The sequence below is a fragment of the Bos grunniens genome, chromosome 19, assembly GCF_055505025.1.
Source record: "Bos grunniens cultivar Pamir isolate PY7600 chromosome 19, Bosgru_T2T1.0, whole genome shotgun sequence".
Classification (NCBI taxonomy): domain Eukaryota; kingdom Metazoa; phylum Chordata; class Mammalia; order Artiodactyla; family Bovidae; genus Bos; species Bos grunniens.
In genome coordinates this window covers 39563647-39578693 of record NC_141183.1, presented here as the reverse complement: position 1 = coordinate 39578693, position 15047 = coordinate 39563647, and the positions used below count along the sequence as shown (strand labels likewise).

At 43.2% G+C, this 15047-nt stretch overlaps 2 protein-coding genes across 2 annotated transcripts; both read right to left on the bottom strand.

Moving 5' to 3' along the window:
- On the bottom strand, window positions 1-1056 carry LOC147352316 (olfactory receptor 1G1-like). Its single transcript, XM_086359662.1, has one exon. It carries the CDS (start codon window positions 1054-1056, stop codon window positions 1-3), a length of 1056 nt encoding a protein of 351 aa, XP_086215788.1.
- A 12702-nt stretch (window positions 1057-13758) lies between these two features.
- On the bottom strand, window positions 13759-14697 carry LOC147352315 (olfactory receptor 1A1). The gene has a single exon (XM_086360998.1). The coding sequence runs from the start codon at window positions 14695-14697 to the stop codon at window positions 13759-13761; it is 939 nt and encodes a 312-aa protein (XP_086217124.1).
- Window positions 14698-15047: the final 350 nt, after the last annotated feature.

Here is a 15047-nt window from a genome sequence, read left to right as displayed (position 1 = left end):
CTAAAAGGACTGAATTTTCCTAGCCCACATTAGCTTTTTCAGGGAATACTTGATGTCTCTGTTCCTCAAACTATAGATAAAGGGATTTAGCATCGGGGTTACCACCGTGTACATCACTGATGCAACTGCACCCTTCTGTGCCGAGTGGCTGGAGAGGGGGCTGAAGTAAACACAAAAGGAACTCCCAAAGTATAGAGAGACCACAGAGAGGTGAGAGCTGCAGGTGGAAAAGGCTTTCCGCTTCCCCTGAGCTGAGGGGATCTTCAGGATTGTCGAGAAAATGTATGCATAAGAGATAACCAGGCAAAGTACACAAACCAGACCCATAAGACGCCCTACAGTGAAGATTACCAGTTCATTGATGAAGGGGTCTGTGCAGGACAGACTCAGAAGGGGGTTGATGTCACAGAAGAAGTGTGCAATCTCTTGGTCTGCACAGAAGGACAGGCTGCTCATCAAGAGTGTGTGTAGGAGGGAGTGGAGGGCGTTCGTGACCCAGGATGCAGACACTAGGAAGACACAGAGGCCAGGGCTCATGACCATGATGTAATGGAGTGGGTAGCATATGGCCACGTAGCGGTCATAGGCCATGACAGCCAAGAGGGATGCCTCCAGCATCCCAAACATCAAGAAAAGATACAGTTGTGATAGACACCCTGTGTAGGAGATGACCTGATTCTGGGCCCATATATTTGCCAGCGTCTTGGGGACTGTGGTAGAAACAAAGCAGGTATCAGTGAGGGAGAGGTTGGCCCGGAAGAAGAACATGGGAGTGTGGAGTTGAGCATCGACAGTGATGGCCAGAATGATGAGGAGGTTCCCCGTCACTGTGACCAGGTACATGGACAGGAACAGACCAAAGAGGGGCCACTGCTGCTCTGGCTGTTGGGAGAGTCCCAGAAGGAAAAATTCTGAGACACTGGTCAGGTTTTCCCATTCCATTTGTCTGTAAGCAGAAAGTAGAGTTAATTGAATGAGATTGGTAAGCCCTGGATTGTGAGCTCTGAAAATTATGAGATATTCCAGCGTTGATATTCTAGGGTGGGGTTGAATCATATAAAATCTCCAATATTTAACTGCTTGTTGTTCAATCACCAAGTTGTGCCTGACTCTGTGCTACCCCATGGACCGTAGCCTGCCGGGCCTCCCTATCCCTCACTGTCTCCCAGAGTTTGTCCAAGTTCATGTCCATTGAATTGGTGATGCCACCTGCAGAAATACCAGTTTCATCTAGTTCAGCTGACCATTTGCAAATGCTTGTGCTTGGTGCCATGGAAAACTGAAGATGTGTCTGCAGTGGGAGAAGAGGTTTTTGAAAAAACTTTATTATATAAGTGTTAATCCAATATGGGCTTTCCTGGTGGCTCAGACAGTAATGAATCTGCCCGCAATGCAGACAGAGACCCTGGTTCGATCCGTGGGTTGAGATCGACCCTTGGAGAAGGGCATGGCAATCCAATCCTGTATTCTTGCCTGGAGAATTCCATGGACAGAGGAGCCTGGCTGGCTACAGTCCATGGGTTTGCAAAGATGGACATGACTGAATGACTAACACTTTCACTTTTCAATCCAGTACATATATCTGGGGGAGTAGGCTGGACATGTTAGTTTGCTTAACTCTTATGGTATTCGTGTGGACATTATGATAATCCATCCTGGGATTTCACGAGTCAGAAAAGTATTTAACATATTTTCCCAGTGCTTCAAAAAGAATAGCTGCTGGAGAACGGGTTTGGGAATTGGTAAAAAAGCACATCTAATACTGAAAGCGACTAAACAACAATACTGAAATCATTATCACCACTATCCACACAGCTCATTTGGCCAGAAACCTGGGTATCATTACTGACCCATTTTCCTTCCTCCCTGTCTGCATTCAGGTACCATCAAATCGTGGTAATTTTATTTTCTCAATATAGCTGAAATTTACCTATTTATCTCTATTTACGCACTTCCCTCAGGCCCAGCTGCCACTACCATCATCGAGGACAGTAACATTTGTTATTTAGATTTTGGCAGTTGTTCTCCTTGCCTCCAGGCAAACCCACCAGCCATCTGTTCTCACAACAGAAAGAATGAGCTTTCAACACATCATAGCTGATTTTATTGCTCCAGCTGAGAAATCCTTCAGGGGCTCCTCTTTACTCTCAGGATAGACTCTAAACTTGTTAACATGGCCTGAAGTCCCTTGAGTCCACTGGTATTTATTATAGATGTTTCCAGTTATCATGAACCTCCCTCCTGCACTCCACGTCTTATGTACCAATTATACTTTGAATTTTTTAAAAGACCCAGATGCAGTCTCACTTTGGACTTTTGCCCATCTTATTTTCTTGGGCTGGAATAGTCTTCTCGCTCTCATTCATCAGACATGCCAAACTTCAGATCTCGGCTTAAATGTTAGTTCTACTAGGAAGCTTTCCCTCCTTGGGTGGGTGGTTTAGTTGCTAAGTTGTGTCTGACTCTTGCGACCCCATGGACTGTAACCCACCAGACTCCTCTGTCCATGGAATTTTCCAGGCAAGAATACTGGAGTGGGTTGCCATTTCCTTCTCCAGGGGCTCTTCCCAACCCAGGGATCAGGCTTGCATCTCCTGCATTACAGGCAGATTCTTTACCAATTCAGCCACCAGGAAATCTTCCCTCCTTACCCTCACACAAAAAACTCAGGCTCACCGAGTCCCTCCTGGCCCGGTGCCTCCCCCATCACAGCATGTGTCGCTCTGGATTGTGACCATCTATTTACCTCTCTCTGTCTTTCATTCTACTGTGAGCACCACTGAGAGTAGGCAGAGATGTCTATCTTGTTCCTCTTTAGACTCTAACATTAGTCCTGAGCCTAGTACAACATAGGTACTTAGTAAGTACCCATAATGTGAATAAATAAACACCAAAGAGTAGAAAGAATGGAAAGGGAGATTGTAGAGAGATAATATCAGTCATAGGGAGCAGCCTGAACCTTTCTGTTACTGGTTTCATCCTTAGCTGTGATTAAATAAAGTACTGGCCATAGGAATATGTAGGAAACATTATGGTTACAGAGATATAAAGATGTCAAACAAAGCAAAGGCACTCTTGGTGAATTTAACTTGAATGCCTTCTGGACTCAGGTTCAAGTTTGAGAATGAAAATGAAATTTAAAGAGTCCAGGTTCCCCATCGATAAGGAAAGAAACATCCGGGGAGGACTTCCTTGGTGGGCTGGTGGTTAGAAATCACTTGCTGGTACAGGGGATATGGGTTCCAACCTTAATGTGGGAAGCAGCTAAGCCCACATGCCACAGCTACTGAGCCCGAACACCCTGGAACCCATGCTCCCTAGCAAGAGAAGCCACTGTAATGAGAAGTCCCCACACTGCAACTAGAGAAAGCCCATGTGCAGCAACGAAGACTCAGAGCAGTCGAAAATAAATCATAAAAAATTTTTAAAGTATATAAAAAAAGAGAAGCATCCAGGGAGGAGTGGAGTAAAAGATATAAGGTTAAAAACTGAGAGAATTGGGTGGTGGTGGGGGGAGGATTAGAGTGATTAGGACACACCTCAAACTCATTCTCATTGTGGTTCCAAATATAAATAGTTTCATCCCACTTCTAGAAATAATATGTAAATAGATAATAAATAAGCAGTAGTAAATGGTTGACTAGTATGTTTGTTAAAAGTCTCTAGAAGAATAAACAAGACACCAATAAGAGTAAGTACTTGCTGGAGGTCTGGGAATTGCATGAATAAGACACAGGGGAGGGAGGAACTGTTCATGTGTGTGTGTTAGTCACTCAGTCGTGTCCGACTCTTTGCGACCCCATGGATTATAGCCCTCCAGGCTCCTCTGTCCAAGGGGTTCTCCAGGCAAGAATACTAGAATGGGTTGCCATTCCATTCTCCAGGGATCTTCCTGACTCAGGAATTGAACCTGGGTCTCCTGCATTGCAGGTGGAGTCTTTACCATCTGAGCCACCAGGGAAACCCTTTCATGTGTATATTTTAGCATATTTTGAGGTTTGAACCACTCAGTGACCATACCACTTACTGAAAATTTAATTAATTAAAATTAATTAACTGAAAAATAAATCAATTAATAAATTAATTTCCCCTAAAGCAAACCATAAAAATCTATAAAATGGAGACAATGCAGTATATATGCAGCCACTCTTTGATGGAGATTCCATGAATAGCAGAGAAACTTGTCTTACTGGAGCCATGTCCTTTTAATGCCTTAATGTGGTGTGTGAGCATGAGTGTGTATGTTTGTGTGTTTGTGCATATGTGTGGGTGGGTACATGTGTGTTTCCTGCAGAGGCTGGAGGTTAACAGGATCATCTTGAATTATTTGTGGAGAGAAGTTGCCATTAATTCCCGTGCTTTGTTCTTATAGCATGATGACTTTCAGCTTGTAAGATTAAGGACCCAGGTGTCTGCCCCTTTTGTCCACTAAAGCAGCATATCATTGTTGTTTCAGGACTGTTTGTGAGAGATAAGTTCCCAAATGACCATAGGGTAGGACAGACAGAGGAGAAAGGGGGAGAAAAAAGGAGCAACATGGAGTCGTGTATCTTTCTTTTCTAATCCTTACCTGGCTGTTGTTGCCAATCACTGAGGGTGTTACTGGCAGGCTTCTATTTGCTTCACACGCATCTCTCCTACAGTGGATCATCAGAAGACGACAAAAACTGCTTTTAAAGGCAGAAGAGGAAATTTGCTTCATGCTCTGGGTGTGTTAAATAATGATTGTTGCTATTGCTTCATCTGCTCAAATTTTCTCTTTGGTCTCACAGTATTAGAGAACTTTTAATTTTTGTCCGTTCTGAGAATGAAAGACAATAGCTCTGGGTTGAGGTTATAATCATACCAGTATATGACATCCCAGAAATCTGCATTCACAGAATACCACATAGAGCCTAAGAAGCACATAGCATCAGAGCATCCCTTTTCTATTTATTTCAGAATTTTCTGCTCATGTTTGCCCCACGAGAAATGTGTTCTTGCAATTTCATACTCCAGGGACGATGATGAAATTGCAGGAACATATTATGGTCTGTGGGCTTCCCTTGTGGCTCAGCTGGTAAAGAATCTGCCTGAAATGCGAGAGACCTGGGTTCGATTCCTGGGTTGGGAAGATCCCCTGGAGAAGGGAAAGGCTACCCACTCCAGTATTCTGGCCTGGAGAATTCCGTGGACTGTATAGTCCATGTGGTTGCAAAGAGTTGGACACGACTGAGCGACTTTCACATTCTTAGCTGTAGGTTATATTGATCTCAAGATCTGTTAAACTGAAGTTAATTAATTCTGTGTGGTTCTGAGAAGCCACGAGAACTGAGAACCCACTGATGTGTCCCTGCTGTATACTGGTTCAAGAGAGGCTGAGGCAGGACTTCCCTGGTGGTCCAGGAGTTAAGACGCCAAGCTTCTAACGCAGGGGCCAAGGGTTCCATCTCATCCCTGGTTGGGGAACTGGGACCCCATGTGCTGTGTGGTACAGGCAGAATAAAAAAGAGAGGGGGGGGTGCTAAAGCATGAGGGATCTGTCTGTGACACCTCTGTGGGCCCAACAGGATCCTAACATTCCTTTCGCTGGCAAAGAAACCAAGTATGTTTACTGTTGTGATTTTTTTCTGTAACCTTTCCTGGAGGTGCCGACAGAGGCCTCCTGCACCATGAAAAAGGCCAGATGAGTTGAACCACTCTCGACTCAGAGAGTACCTTACTATCTTGTCTTCTAGACTTGATCATTCTAGTCCAGGTGAGGCTAAGTTGGTGTCGACTCACTTGTTCTATTTATCCCTCTTTTGTGCTGGAGAGACCAGGGGTGAGAAGCTGGGATGCCTTATCATGGCAGGTAACCAGCAGCCTGTTCATGCGTAAGTTGCATAAGCAGATCTATGGGGCACATGGAAGCTGAAATGACACCCAGCAAGTGACATCTCTTCTTTCTTTTAGAAATGGTCACTTCCTAGTCCATCTTCTCCAAGTTCACCTAATTAAGGACACAGAGAATAAAGCAACACCAAACATGGGTGACCTGGGAATATGGGTTATTCTGGGAGTCTCTTTAGAAAGTGGAGCTTCCCTCGTGGTTCAGATGGTAAAAGGATCTGCCTGCAATGCAGGAAACTCGGGTTTGATCCCTGAGTGTGGAAGATCCCCTGGAGAAGGGAATGTCAGCCCAGTCCAGTATTCTTGCCTGGAGAATCCCACGGACAGAGGAACCTAGTGGGCTACAGTCCATGGGTTGCAAAAAGTCAGACATGAACAAGCGACTAACTTAACTGGAGTCTCTTTAGAAAAATGGACAACCAGTTCATGTGTGTGCTGGAAGTGCTGGCATGATACACCCTTAAATCAGTAATTTAATGGTTTAAACACATTATTCCATTGTATTGAATAAAATAACCACATAATTCTATGCTGAAAAATCTGCTTTAATTTTTTTCTACCATGGGCAAAAGTTAATTAGTAAACTGATCCTTTAATAAGGGATGTAATATGATTTGGAACATGTGGTCTTTGATGCTCAGACTCCATTGACCACGCAGGAATGGCAACTAGCACAGCTGAGTGGACAGAGCTGGGAAGACAGAGATGTGGGTGGTTCTGTGCTGGTTTCTGCTTTCTCCCCTGGTGTGGGTACTTCAGATATAGTGGGGTTGAGCAGAGGGGTTGGAGCAGCACCACTGAGGTGTCTCTGCTCCATCCCTGGTGCATGCATGCATGTGCATTATTGTTATGGCAGTTTTCACCCTTGCTCAAGGATCGGCCAGGACCTGGGCTGGTTCTGCTTCTTGCACATGCGCATGTGCCTGCTAACAACTGCGGTCTCCACGCTGGCTGGCGGCAGGGCCTTGCTGAACCATCTCCACTTTTTCCACGGTGCAGCATGCACTGGCAATTGCACTCTCTGTCTGGCTAGAGGCAGGGCTGGGTCCTGACCTGGCTCTGCTCCTTCCCTGGTGAATGCTCACGTGCATGGGCAATGGTAGCCTCTTTAGTCGGGAGCGGTGCTGGAGCAGGAGTCTGGTGTGGGCTGAGGGATGTGCTGGAGTCTTCCTGGCAGGTTGGCCAGAGCACCAAGAGGTTTCCTATCTGCTGCCTCCTCACTGGGATTGAGAATATCCAAATTTGTGCACAAGCTCTTTAAGAGCAGTGTCAGTTTCTCATAGCCCTCTGATAAGCCCCTCTTGTTTTTTAAGCCATATATGTGGGCTTGTCTTCTGGGTGTTGGATCCTAGGTCTGGGTTGCTTAATATGTGGCTTGAACCCCTCCATCCCCACGGAGGATCACTGAGCCCATGTCCCCTGCTTCTATGGTTCATTCGTTATGGGAGTGGGTCTTGACTAGATTGCTTCCCTTCTCCTCCTGCCAGACTCCGTGTGGGTTTCTGTACAGCCTTGGTTGCAGAAGAGCCATTCTGCTAGTCTTCAGGTCATTATCGGTAAGAGTTATTCTATATGTATTTGTAGTTTTGATGTGTTTTTTGGGGGGGAGGTATGCTCAGGGTCTTCTTACTTTACCGTTTTGATTCCACCTCAGCACATAAGGATTTTAAACCAGCTATTATAACTATGTTCCATGAAGTGAAGGAAAATAGGCAACCAATAAATGCAATTATAATCTCAGCAGAAAAACTAAAATAAAACAAAAAAGAAATAGACATTCTCCAACTGCTGATGGCTGATTCACGTTGTTGTGTGGCAGAAACCAACAGAAAATTGTAAAGCAATTTGCCTCCAATTAAAAATAAATTTAAAAAAAGAAACTCTAGAGCTGAAAATTGCAGTTATTTGAAATAAAAACACACGTTGCTGTTTTAATTTACATGGCTTGGTGACATCCTGGATGAAAACCCCATGGCACAGCATAGGACCTAATAGACTGCAATATATATATATTAGTTAAGTGGAATTAATCATAAACCTGTCCTCTGGAGCTACACAGGATAAATGTAATACCTTTGATATTAGAAAGATTCTAGATATTAAAAATCACAACCATCAGTTACTCTGTCTAAGAGGAGTATTTTATATCTCCTCTGTGGGTTAGCTGTAGAGTCTAAAGAAGAGTATTGCTGCTGCTGCTGCTAAGTCGCTTCAGTCGTGTCCGACTCTGTGCGACCCCATAGATGGAAGCCCACCAGGCTCCCCCGTCCCTGGGATTCTCCAGGCAAGAACACTGGAGTGGGTTGCCATTTCCTTCTCCAATGCAAGAAAGTGAAAAGTGAAAGTGAAATCGCTCAGTCGTGTCCGACTCTAGTGACCCCATGGACTGCAGCCTACCAGGCTCCTCCATCCGTGGGATTTTCCAGGCAAAAGTACTGGAGTGGGGTGCCATTGCCTTCTCTGAAAGAAGAGCATTAGGCATGAGGAAACTGGAGTCAGATTCTAGAGCAACATCATACTAATTAAAAGGTATTTAGGGCTTCCTGGTGGTCCAGTGGATAAGAATTCACCTGCCAATACAGGAGACACAAGTTCTATCCCTTGCCTGGGGAGATCCCACTTGCTGCAGAGCCACTAAGCGTGTGTGCCACAACTCCTGAGCCTGTGCTTTAGAGCCTGACAACTGCAACGACTGAAGCCTGGGTGACCTAGAGCCCTTGCTCCACAACAGGAGAAGCCGCCACGATGAGAAGGCCATGCACCACAACCAGCGAGTAGCCCCACTGGGGGCAGCTGGAGAAAAGGCTGCACAGCCTGCAAAGACCCAGCACAGCCAAAAATAAATAACACTTAGTAAATAGGTCACTTCAACTTTCAGACATACAACTTTTCTATCTGTAAAGGGGGACTATTTCCATCTATGTCCCAGGGCTATTTTGAAAATTAAGAGACAATACTATATGTAATGTGGTAAATACACATGACCATATACATATGCATATTCAATATTTAATAAAATATCTACTTTCTCTAAACATGCATGGCACGTTTTGCATTTCCTTTGTAGATCTTACCATGGTTTTTTTTAAGTCCCACAGGAACCCTTGAAAATACACCCAAAATGGAACTAATTTTTCTTAAATTGCTCCCTTGTTAATTATTTTCATTAAAGGCATCATTTTCCTTTTAGTGGCTCAACCTCAAAGTCTTGAAGACATCTGCTTACTTACTAGTTTCATAAAAGTACACATTTTGTCTTTATTTCCACATGCCCTTTACATCTAGACCTTTTATCTTTGGCTTTACTGTCTCTCCTCTAGATTACTCTGTGTGCATGCTAAGTCGCTTTAGTTGTGTCTGACTCTTTTGTGACCTGGTGGACTCTAGCCCGCCTCAGGCTCCTCTGTCCACAAGATTCTCCAGGCAAGAGTACTGGAGTAGGTTGCCATGTCCTCCTCCAGGGGATCATTCTAACTCAGGTGTCGAATCTATATCTCCTGCGGCTCCTGCACTGCAGGCATATTCTTTCTTTTTTTTTTTTTACATTTTAAAAAAATTTTAAATTTTATTTTATTTTTTAACTTTACAATATTGTATTGGTTTTGCCATATATCGAAATGAATGCGCCACAGTTATACATGTGTTCCCCATCCTGAACCCTCCTCCTTCCTCCCTCCCCATACCATCCCTCTGGGTCGTCCCAGTGCACCAGCTCCAAGCATCCAGTATCGTGCATCGAACCTGGACTGGCGACTCGTTTCATATATGATATTATACATATTTCAATGCCATTCTCCCAAATCATCCCACCCTCTCCCTCTCCCGCTGAGCCACCAGAGAAGCCCTTAGGTTGCTCTGCTGCTGCTGCTAAGTCGCTTCAGTCGTGTCCGACTCTGTGTGACCCCATAGACGGCAGCCCATCAGGCTCCCCCGTCCCTGGGATTCTCCAGGCAAGAACACTGGAGTGGGTTGCCATTTCCTTCTCCAATGCAGGAAAGTGAAAAGTGAAAGTGAAATCGCTCAGTCATGCCCGACTTGTAGCAACCCCATGGACCGCAGCCCACCTCTGTCCATGGGATTTTCCAGGCAAGAATACTGGAGTGGGGTGCCATCACCTTCTCCGAGGTTGCTCTAGGAGCTGCCTAATTAAACTTCAGTCTCACCACTCCTCCCTGCTTTCTTACTGTTATCCATTCAATCTTAATTAAATAAAACATTCACCATTGCTTCATGCAGATTGTGTTTTCCATCTATCTAGCATTGTAAATCTTCCTAGGACCACCTGGCAACTGAAGAGTTTGGATTTTAGTAGTAACTTCCATCTAACCAGGGCTTCTCTGGTGGCTCAGACGGTAAAGCGTCTGCCCGCAATGCGGGAGACCCGGGTTCGATCTCTGGGTCGGGAAGATCCCCTGGAGAAGGAAATGGCAACCCACTCCACTACTCTTGCCTGGAAAATCCCATGGACTGAGGAGACTGGCGGGCTACAGACCATGGGGTCACAAAGAGTCGGACACGACTGAGCGACTTCACTTTCCATCTAACTATGTGGTACCCCCAGTTGCATTCTCCTGACTCTCCCCTCTTGAATTTCCTCCCATCTTGAATCCTATGCTTATCTTTGCCTTGCTTTTGTTTTTAATACAGTTTTATCGCATATATGTCTATTCCCAGAAAGTTTATTATTTGATTTCTTTAACTGTTTATAATCTTATAGAAGGATATTGATAGTAATCTTTGCGGATATATATTTTTAAATATTATTAAAGTGAAAGTGAAGTCGCTCAGTCGTGTCCGACTCTGCGACAGCATAGACTGTAGCCCATCAGGCTCCTCTATCCATGGGATTTTTCAGGCAAGAGTGCTGGAGTGGATTGCCACTTTACCGTCTAAGCCACCAGTGTGGTGCAAATATTACTAAGATCTAGCCAAATTGTAGCACGTCTGTGTGGGTCATCTAGAAAATAAGAGATTTCTCTACCGGTTGGAGTGACTAATCCAATTACCAAGGACATTGTGTTGCTGCCACAATTTGTCTAGAACTCTGTCTGGAATGCCTTTTGTATTTACATACCCAGTAGCAGAGACTACTAGCAGCTGTGTCAACCAAAAAAGCAAAGAGCAGTTCTATTGAGGACTCAGACCCCTTAGGAACCAAAGTTCTGGTCACCTCATCAGGGGAGGACCAAGTGGCAGCTGTTCAGTACCTCCGCTCAGATATCTGAGCATCAGATATGTGGTCATTCCATCTTGTGTGCTCCTAGGTTCTGAGAGCATTACCTTCCCCTCTGTTCCCCTAGCCATACAAGAGTTAAATTCCTGAGTTAATAATTTTTGGGTTACCTTGGCATCCATCTTTTTTCTCCTTTAGTCTCTTTCAAGATATACCTGTGTATTTAATTCCTTATTTTAAATCTTCTTGGTTCAAAAATACCTAGTGTGACTTTTGTTTTCTGAATGGACCCTAATTTGCCTGAATTGCCATATCTACTATGCAGTCTTTTCCGGACAATCAATCTCAAGACATTGGAACTTGAAGTAATTTAAATTGCAATGTTAACATTACCCCAGCAAAGCATGTTGAACAAAATCAAAGGGAGTTGGGTAGGACAGTGACTAGACATGTTGATGCAATGTTTTTTAGTTGCATTTAAAGTTATAAACATACATATAGATTCTTATGATTGTTGTAGAGAATTTAGTAGAGGAGATCAACTTGCCTTGTCTAATTCAAACAGAAGAATAACATGAGAAAGATGAGGCAATTAAGTGGTATGGGATTCTCCTAAGAGTCTACATCCACTTACCCATAACAGCAAAATTATGCAGTCATCAAAATTGTTGCATTCTTTATTTAAACATAATATTGCAGTAATCATTTATTCATTTAATATAAATTTATTAAGCAGTTACTGGATGTCTGCCCTAAGTGTTGAAGATACAAATCTTCGCATTAGTGTGGGAATAACAGGTAAAAAGATTATGTAATATTTTTACTGACCAATCTTGAAAATTCTCTACATTAAATACCTTCATTCCTTCCATGATTTAGTCATTCATTCACACAGATTCATATGTATTTGTAATCAAATCTTTTTTGATTAAAAAGAAGATAATTGGGGTAAATCTCATCCTTGGTGTTTTAGAGACCCAGAAAGCATTGAAAGGTGAATAACGTCATTATCCAATGCCCATGGTCAAATTCTTGGTGATCTGAATGATCTACAGAAGATGATAATTTTATATGTTTACTGGCAGTTAATATAGTAGATACAAAACAACTTGCACATTGTTCCAAGAGATACTCAATCTAACTATTTAAAACATTATCCTGTGTGGACATACTATATTTGAGGACAATCATTTGTATGTTATTAATATTTTTTAAAGTTTTATAATTATATCATGAACAGAATCAAATCATAGAGAGTAGAGTTCCTTAGTGGTACTTGCTGACCTGCTGAATTAACTGTCTGTTTTTGAGGAATATTACTTACATGATGAGAGCTGGTCATCCAGAATGGAAGCCTCATCCTTCCCAAGTCATGCTGGAAAGACATGGTCACATCATTTTCAATACTGCTCTCTCTTTTTTTTTTTCCATTTATTATTTGGCACTCAATTTTCTTGCCACTGTAACTTTATTTCATGCTATAATTAAGTCAGCACTTTATTATATTAATTAAACCAGAATATTTATTACCTTTAGATGCAATGACTCTATTGATGAGTGTCATTTTAGTAAGATTTTAGAGAGAATCTTATACTCTTTTGGAACAGTCTAGTTTAATTAACAATACAGAAAGAACAAAAATATCCACTCAAATAATTTCCTTTAAAGATTTCAAAGGTTGGATAAATAGTGTCTCTGGTGGCTCAGTGGTAAAGAATCTGCTGCCAGTGCAGGAGATGTGGGTTCAATCCCTAGGTTGGGAAGATCCCCTGGAGAGGGAAATGGCAACCCTCTCCAGTATTCTTGCCTGGAAAATCCCACAGACAGAGGAGCCTGGCAGGCTACAGTCTCTGGGCTGCAAAAGGTTCAGACACGACTGAGCAACTAAACATCAACAAATAGTATCTAGTCTGATTATGTCTATCATTGTGTGCATACGTGCTAAGTCTCTTCAGTCATGTCTGACTCTTTGTGACCCTACCCTATAGACTGTAGTTCACCAGGCTTCTCTGTCTGTGGGATACTCCAGGCAAGAATACTGGAGAGCGTTGTCATTCCCTCCTCCAGAGGGTCTTCCCAACCCAAGGATTGAACTGGCATTTCTTATGTCTCTTGCATTGGCAGGCAGGTTCTTTACCACAAGTGCCATCTGGGAAGCCCCATGTCTATCATTATTAGATTATGATTCTGAGACTGATATTTTCATTTGTTCATCCTACTTTTTACCGAGAATTATTGGATACACTTTATATAACCGAGGTTGTAAAAGGTACAGTGATATATCAGCTCCTGCCTCAGAGATTTGAAAGCATAGTAGGGCTGATTAACATCATAGTGCAATTAAAACTGACATTCAGATACTGATTTATATCCTTCAAACCATGGACTTCTGTGATCCTCACACCTGTGACAGTGGTGGGGCAGATTCTATTATTCCTAATATGTAGATGTAGAAGCTGAGCTTCAAACCTTCTCAGATTTGCTCTGATAATCAGTATCTTTGCTAGGATAAGAATCAAATATTCCTGGGCTTCCACTCTGCTAAATGGACAATGATGAGTACAAAGTGATCTATCATAAATTGTTATAAGATTTCTGAAAGAGGACTTTCTAGCTGGAAAGATCAAAGACAGCTTCTTGGAGAGGAATGACATTGGGGATGGATTTCCAAGTGCATCCTAAATTCTGAGGGCAGTCTCCAATGCAGGATGACCTCACATTGGTTGTGAAAAAATTCTCCTGCTGAAGAGTTTCCCCAGGGCAGCCTTCATGTCCCGATTCCTCAGACTATAGATGAAAGGATTTAACATTGGGGTCACCGCTATGTACATCACAGTTATCACTGCATCCTTTAGGTTATAACTAGTCAGAGGGTGGAAGTACATGCCCATGACTGTCCCATAATACAGAGAAACAACGGTGAGGTGGGAGCCACAGGTGGAGAAGGCTTTGAGCACACCTTTGGTGGATGGAACCCGTAAGACTGTGGAAAAGACCCGAACATAAGAGATGATGATGCATAGTAATGGCACGGAGAAAACACCAACCCCCAGGTACATCATCTTCACATTAAAGTGGATGTCAGAACAGGACAGCTTGAGCAAAGGGGTAATGTCACAGTAGAAGTTGGCCACTTCCTGGTTTCCACAGAAGGACAGGCTAGCTGTGAGCAGAGTGTGGGGGAGGGCATTGCCATTTCCAACCACCCAAGACCCAATGACTAGCAGGACACAAGTCCGTGGGCTCATGATTGTTGTGTAGTGAAGTGGGCGGGTGATGGCCACAGCTCGATCATAGGCCATAGCAGCCAGGATGTAACTATCTGTGTTACCCAAGGCAATCATAAAATACATTTGTGTTAGGCATCCTCCAAAGGAGATGGCTTTGCTGCCCAGGAGGTGGTTGGCCAGCGTCTTAGGGATAGTTACAGAGGAGAAGAAGATGTCAACAAAGGAGAGGTTGGCAAGGAGAAAATACATGGGGTTGTGGAGGCGAATGTCAGAGCAAATGGCCAAGATGATGAGCAGGTTTCCAATCAATGTGGTGGGGTAAATGAACAGGAAAAGTAAGAAGAAGAAGTCTTCCTGTTTTTGCTGGCCAGTAACTCCCAGGAGGATGAAATTGAAGGTAGAAGATTGGTTGTCTTCTCTCATGGATCCTTTAGCAGGAAAGGAGGGAGGAATCCAGAATTATTAGTGTGGTTATTGTGTGTATTGATCTTTCTTACCCACCGTTTTTGAGTCACATGACCAACCGTCTCTATAACTGAGCTAACTAAATCTGGAGATAACCTATATTTGGGGGGAAATATCTTTATTGATTGGTAGGACTAATCAAGAATTACCCCTGGACACTCATGAATAAAAACTGAGCAATCTGTGAATCAGAGGTGCTCATCCTCCTCCACCCCAGAACCATCACATCTCTAGGATTTAATGAGTTAACAAATACTAATTTTTATATTGCATGTGCTACTTTGTTAGACTTGGAAAAAGTACAAAAT

What these genes read in the sequence shown, in the direction of transcription:
- LOC147352315 (XM_086360998.1), bottom strand. Translation starts at nt 14,697, where the DNA reads ATGAGAGAAGACAACCAATCTTCTACCTTCAATTTCATCCTCCTGGGA.
- LOC147352316 (XM_086359662.1), bottom strand. Translation starts at nt 1,056, where the DNA reads ATGATTCAACCCCACCCTAGAATATCAACGCTGGAATATCTCATAATT.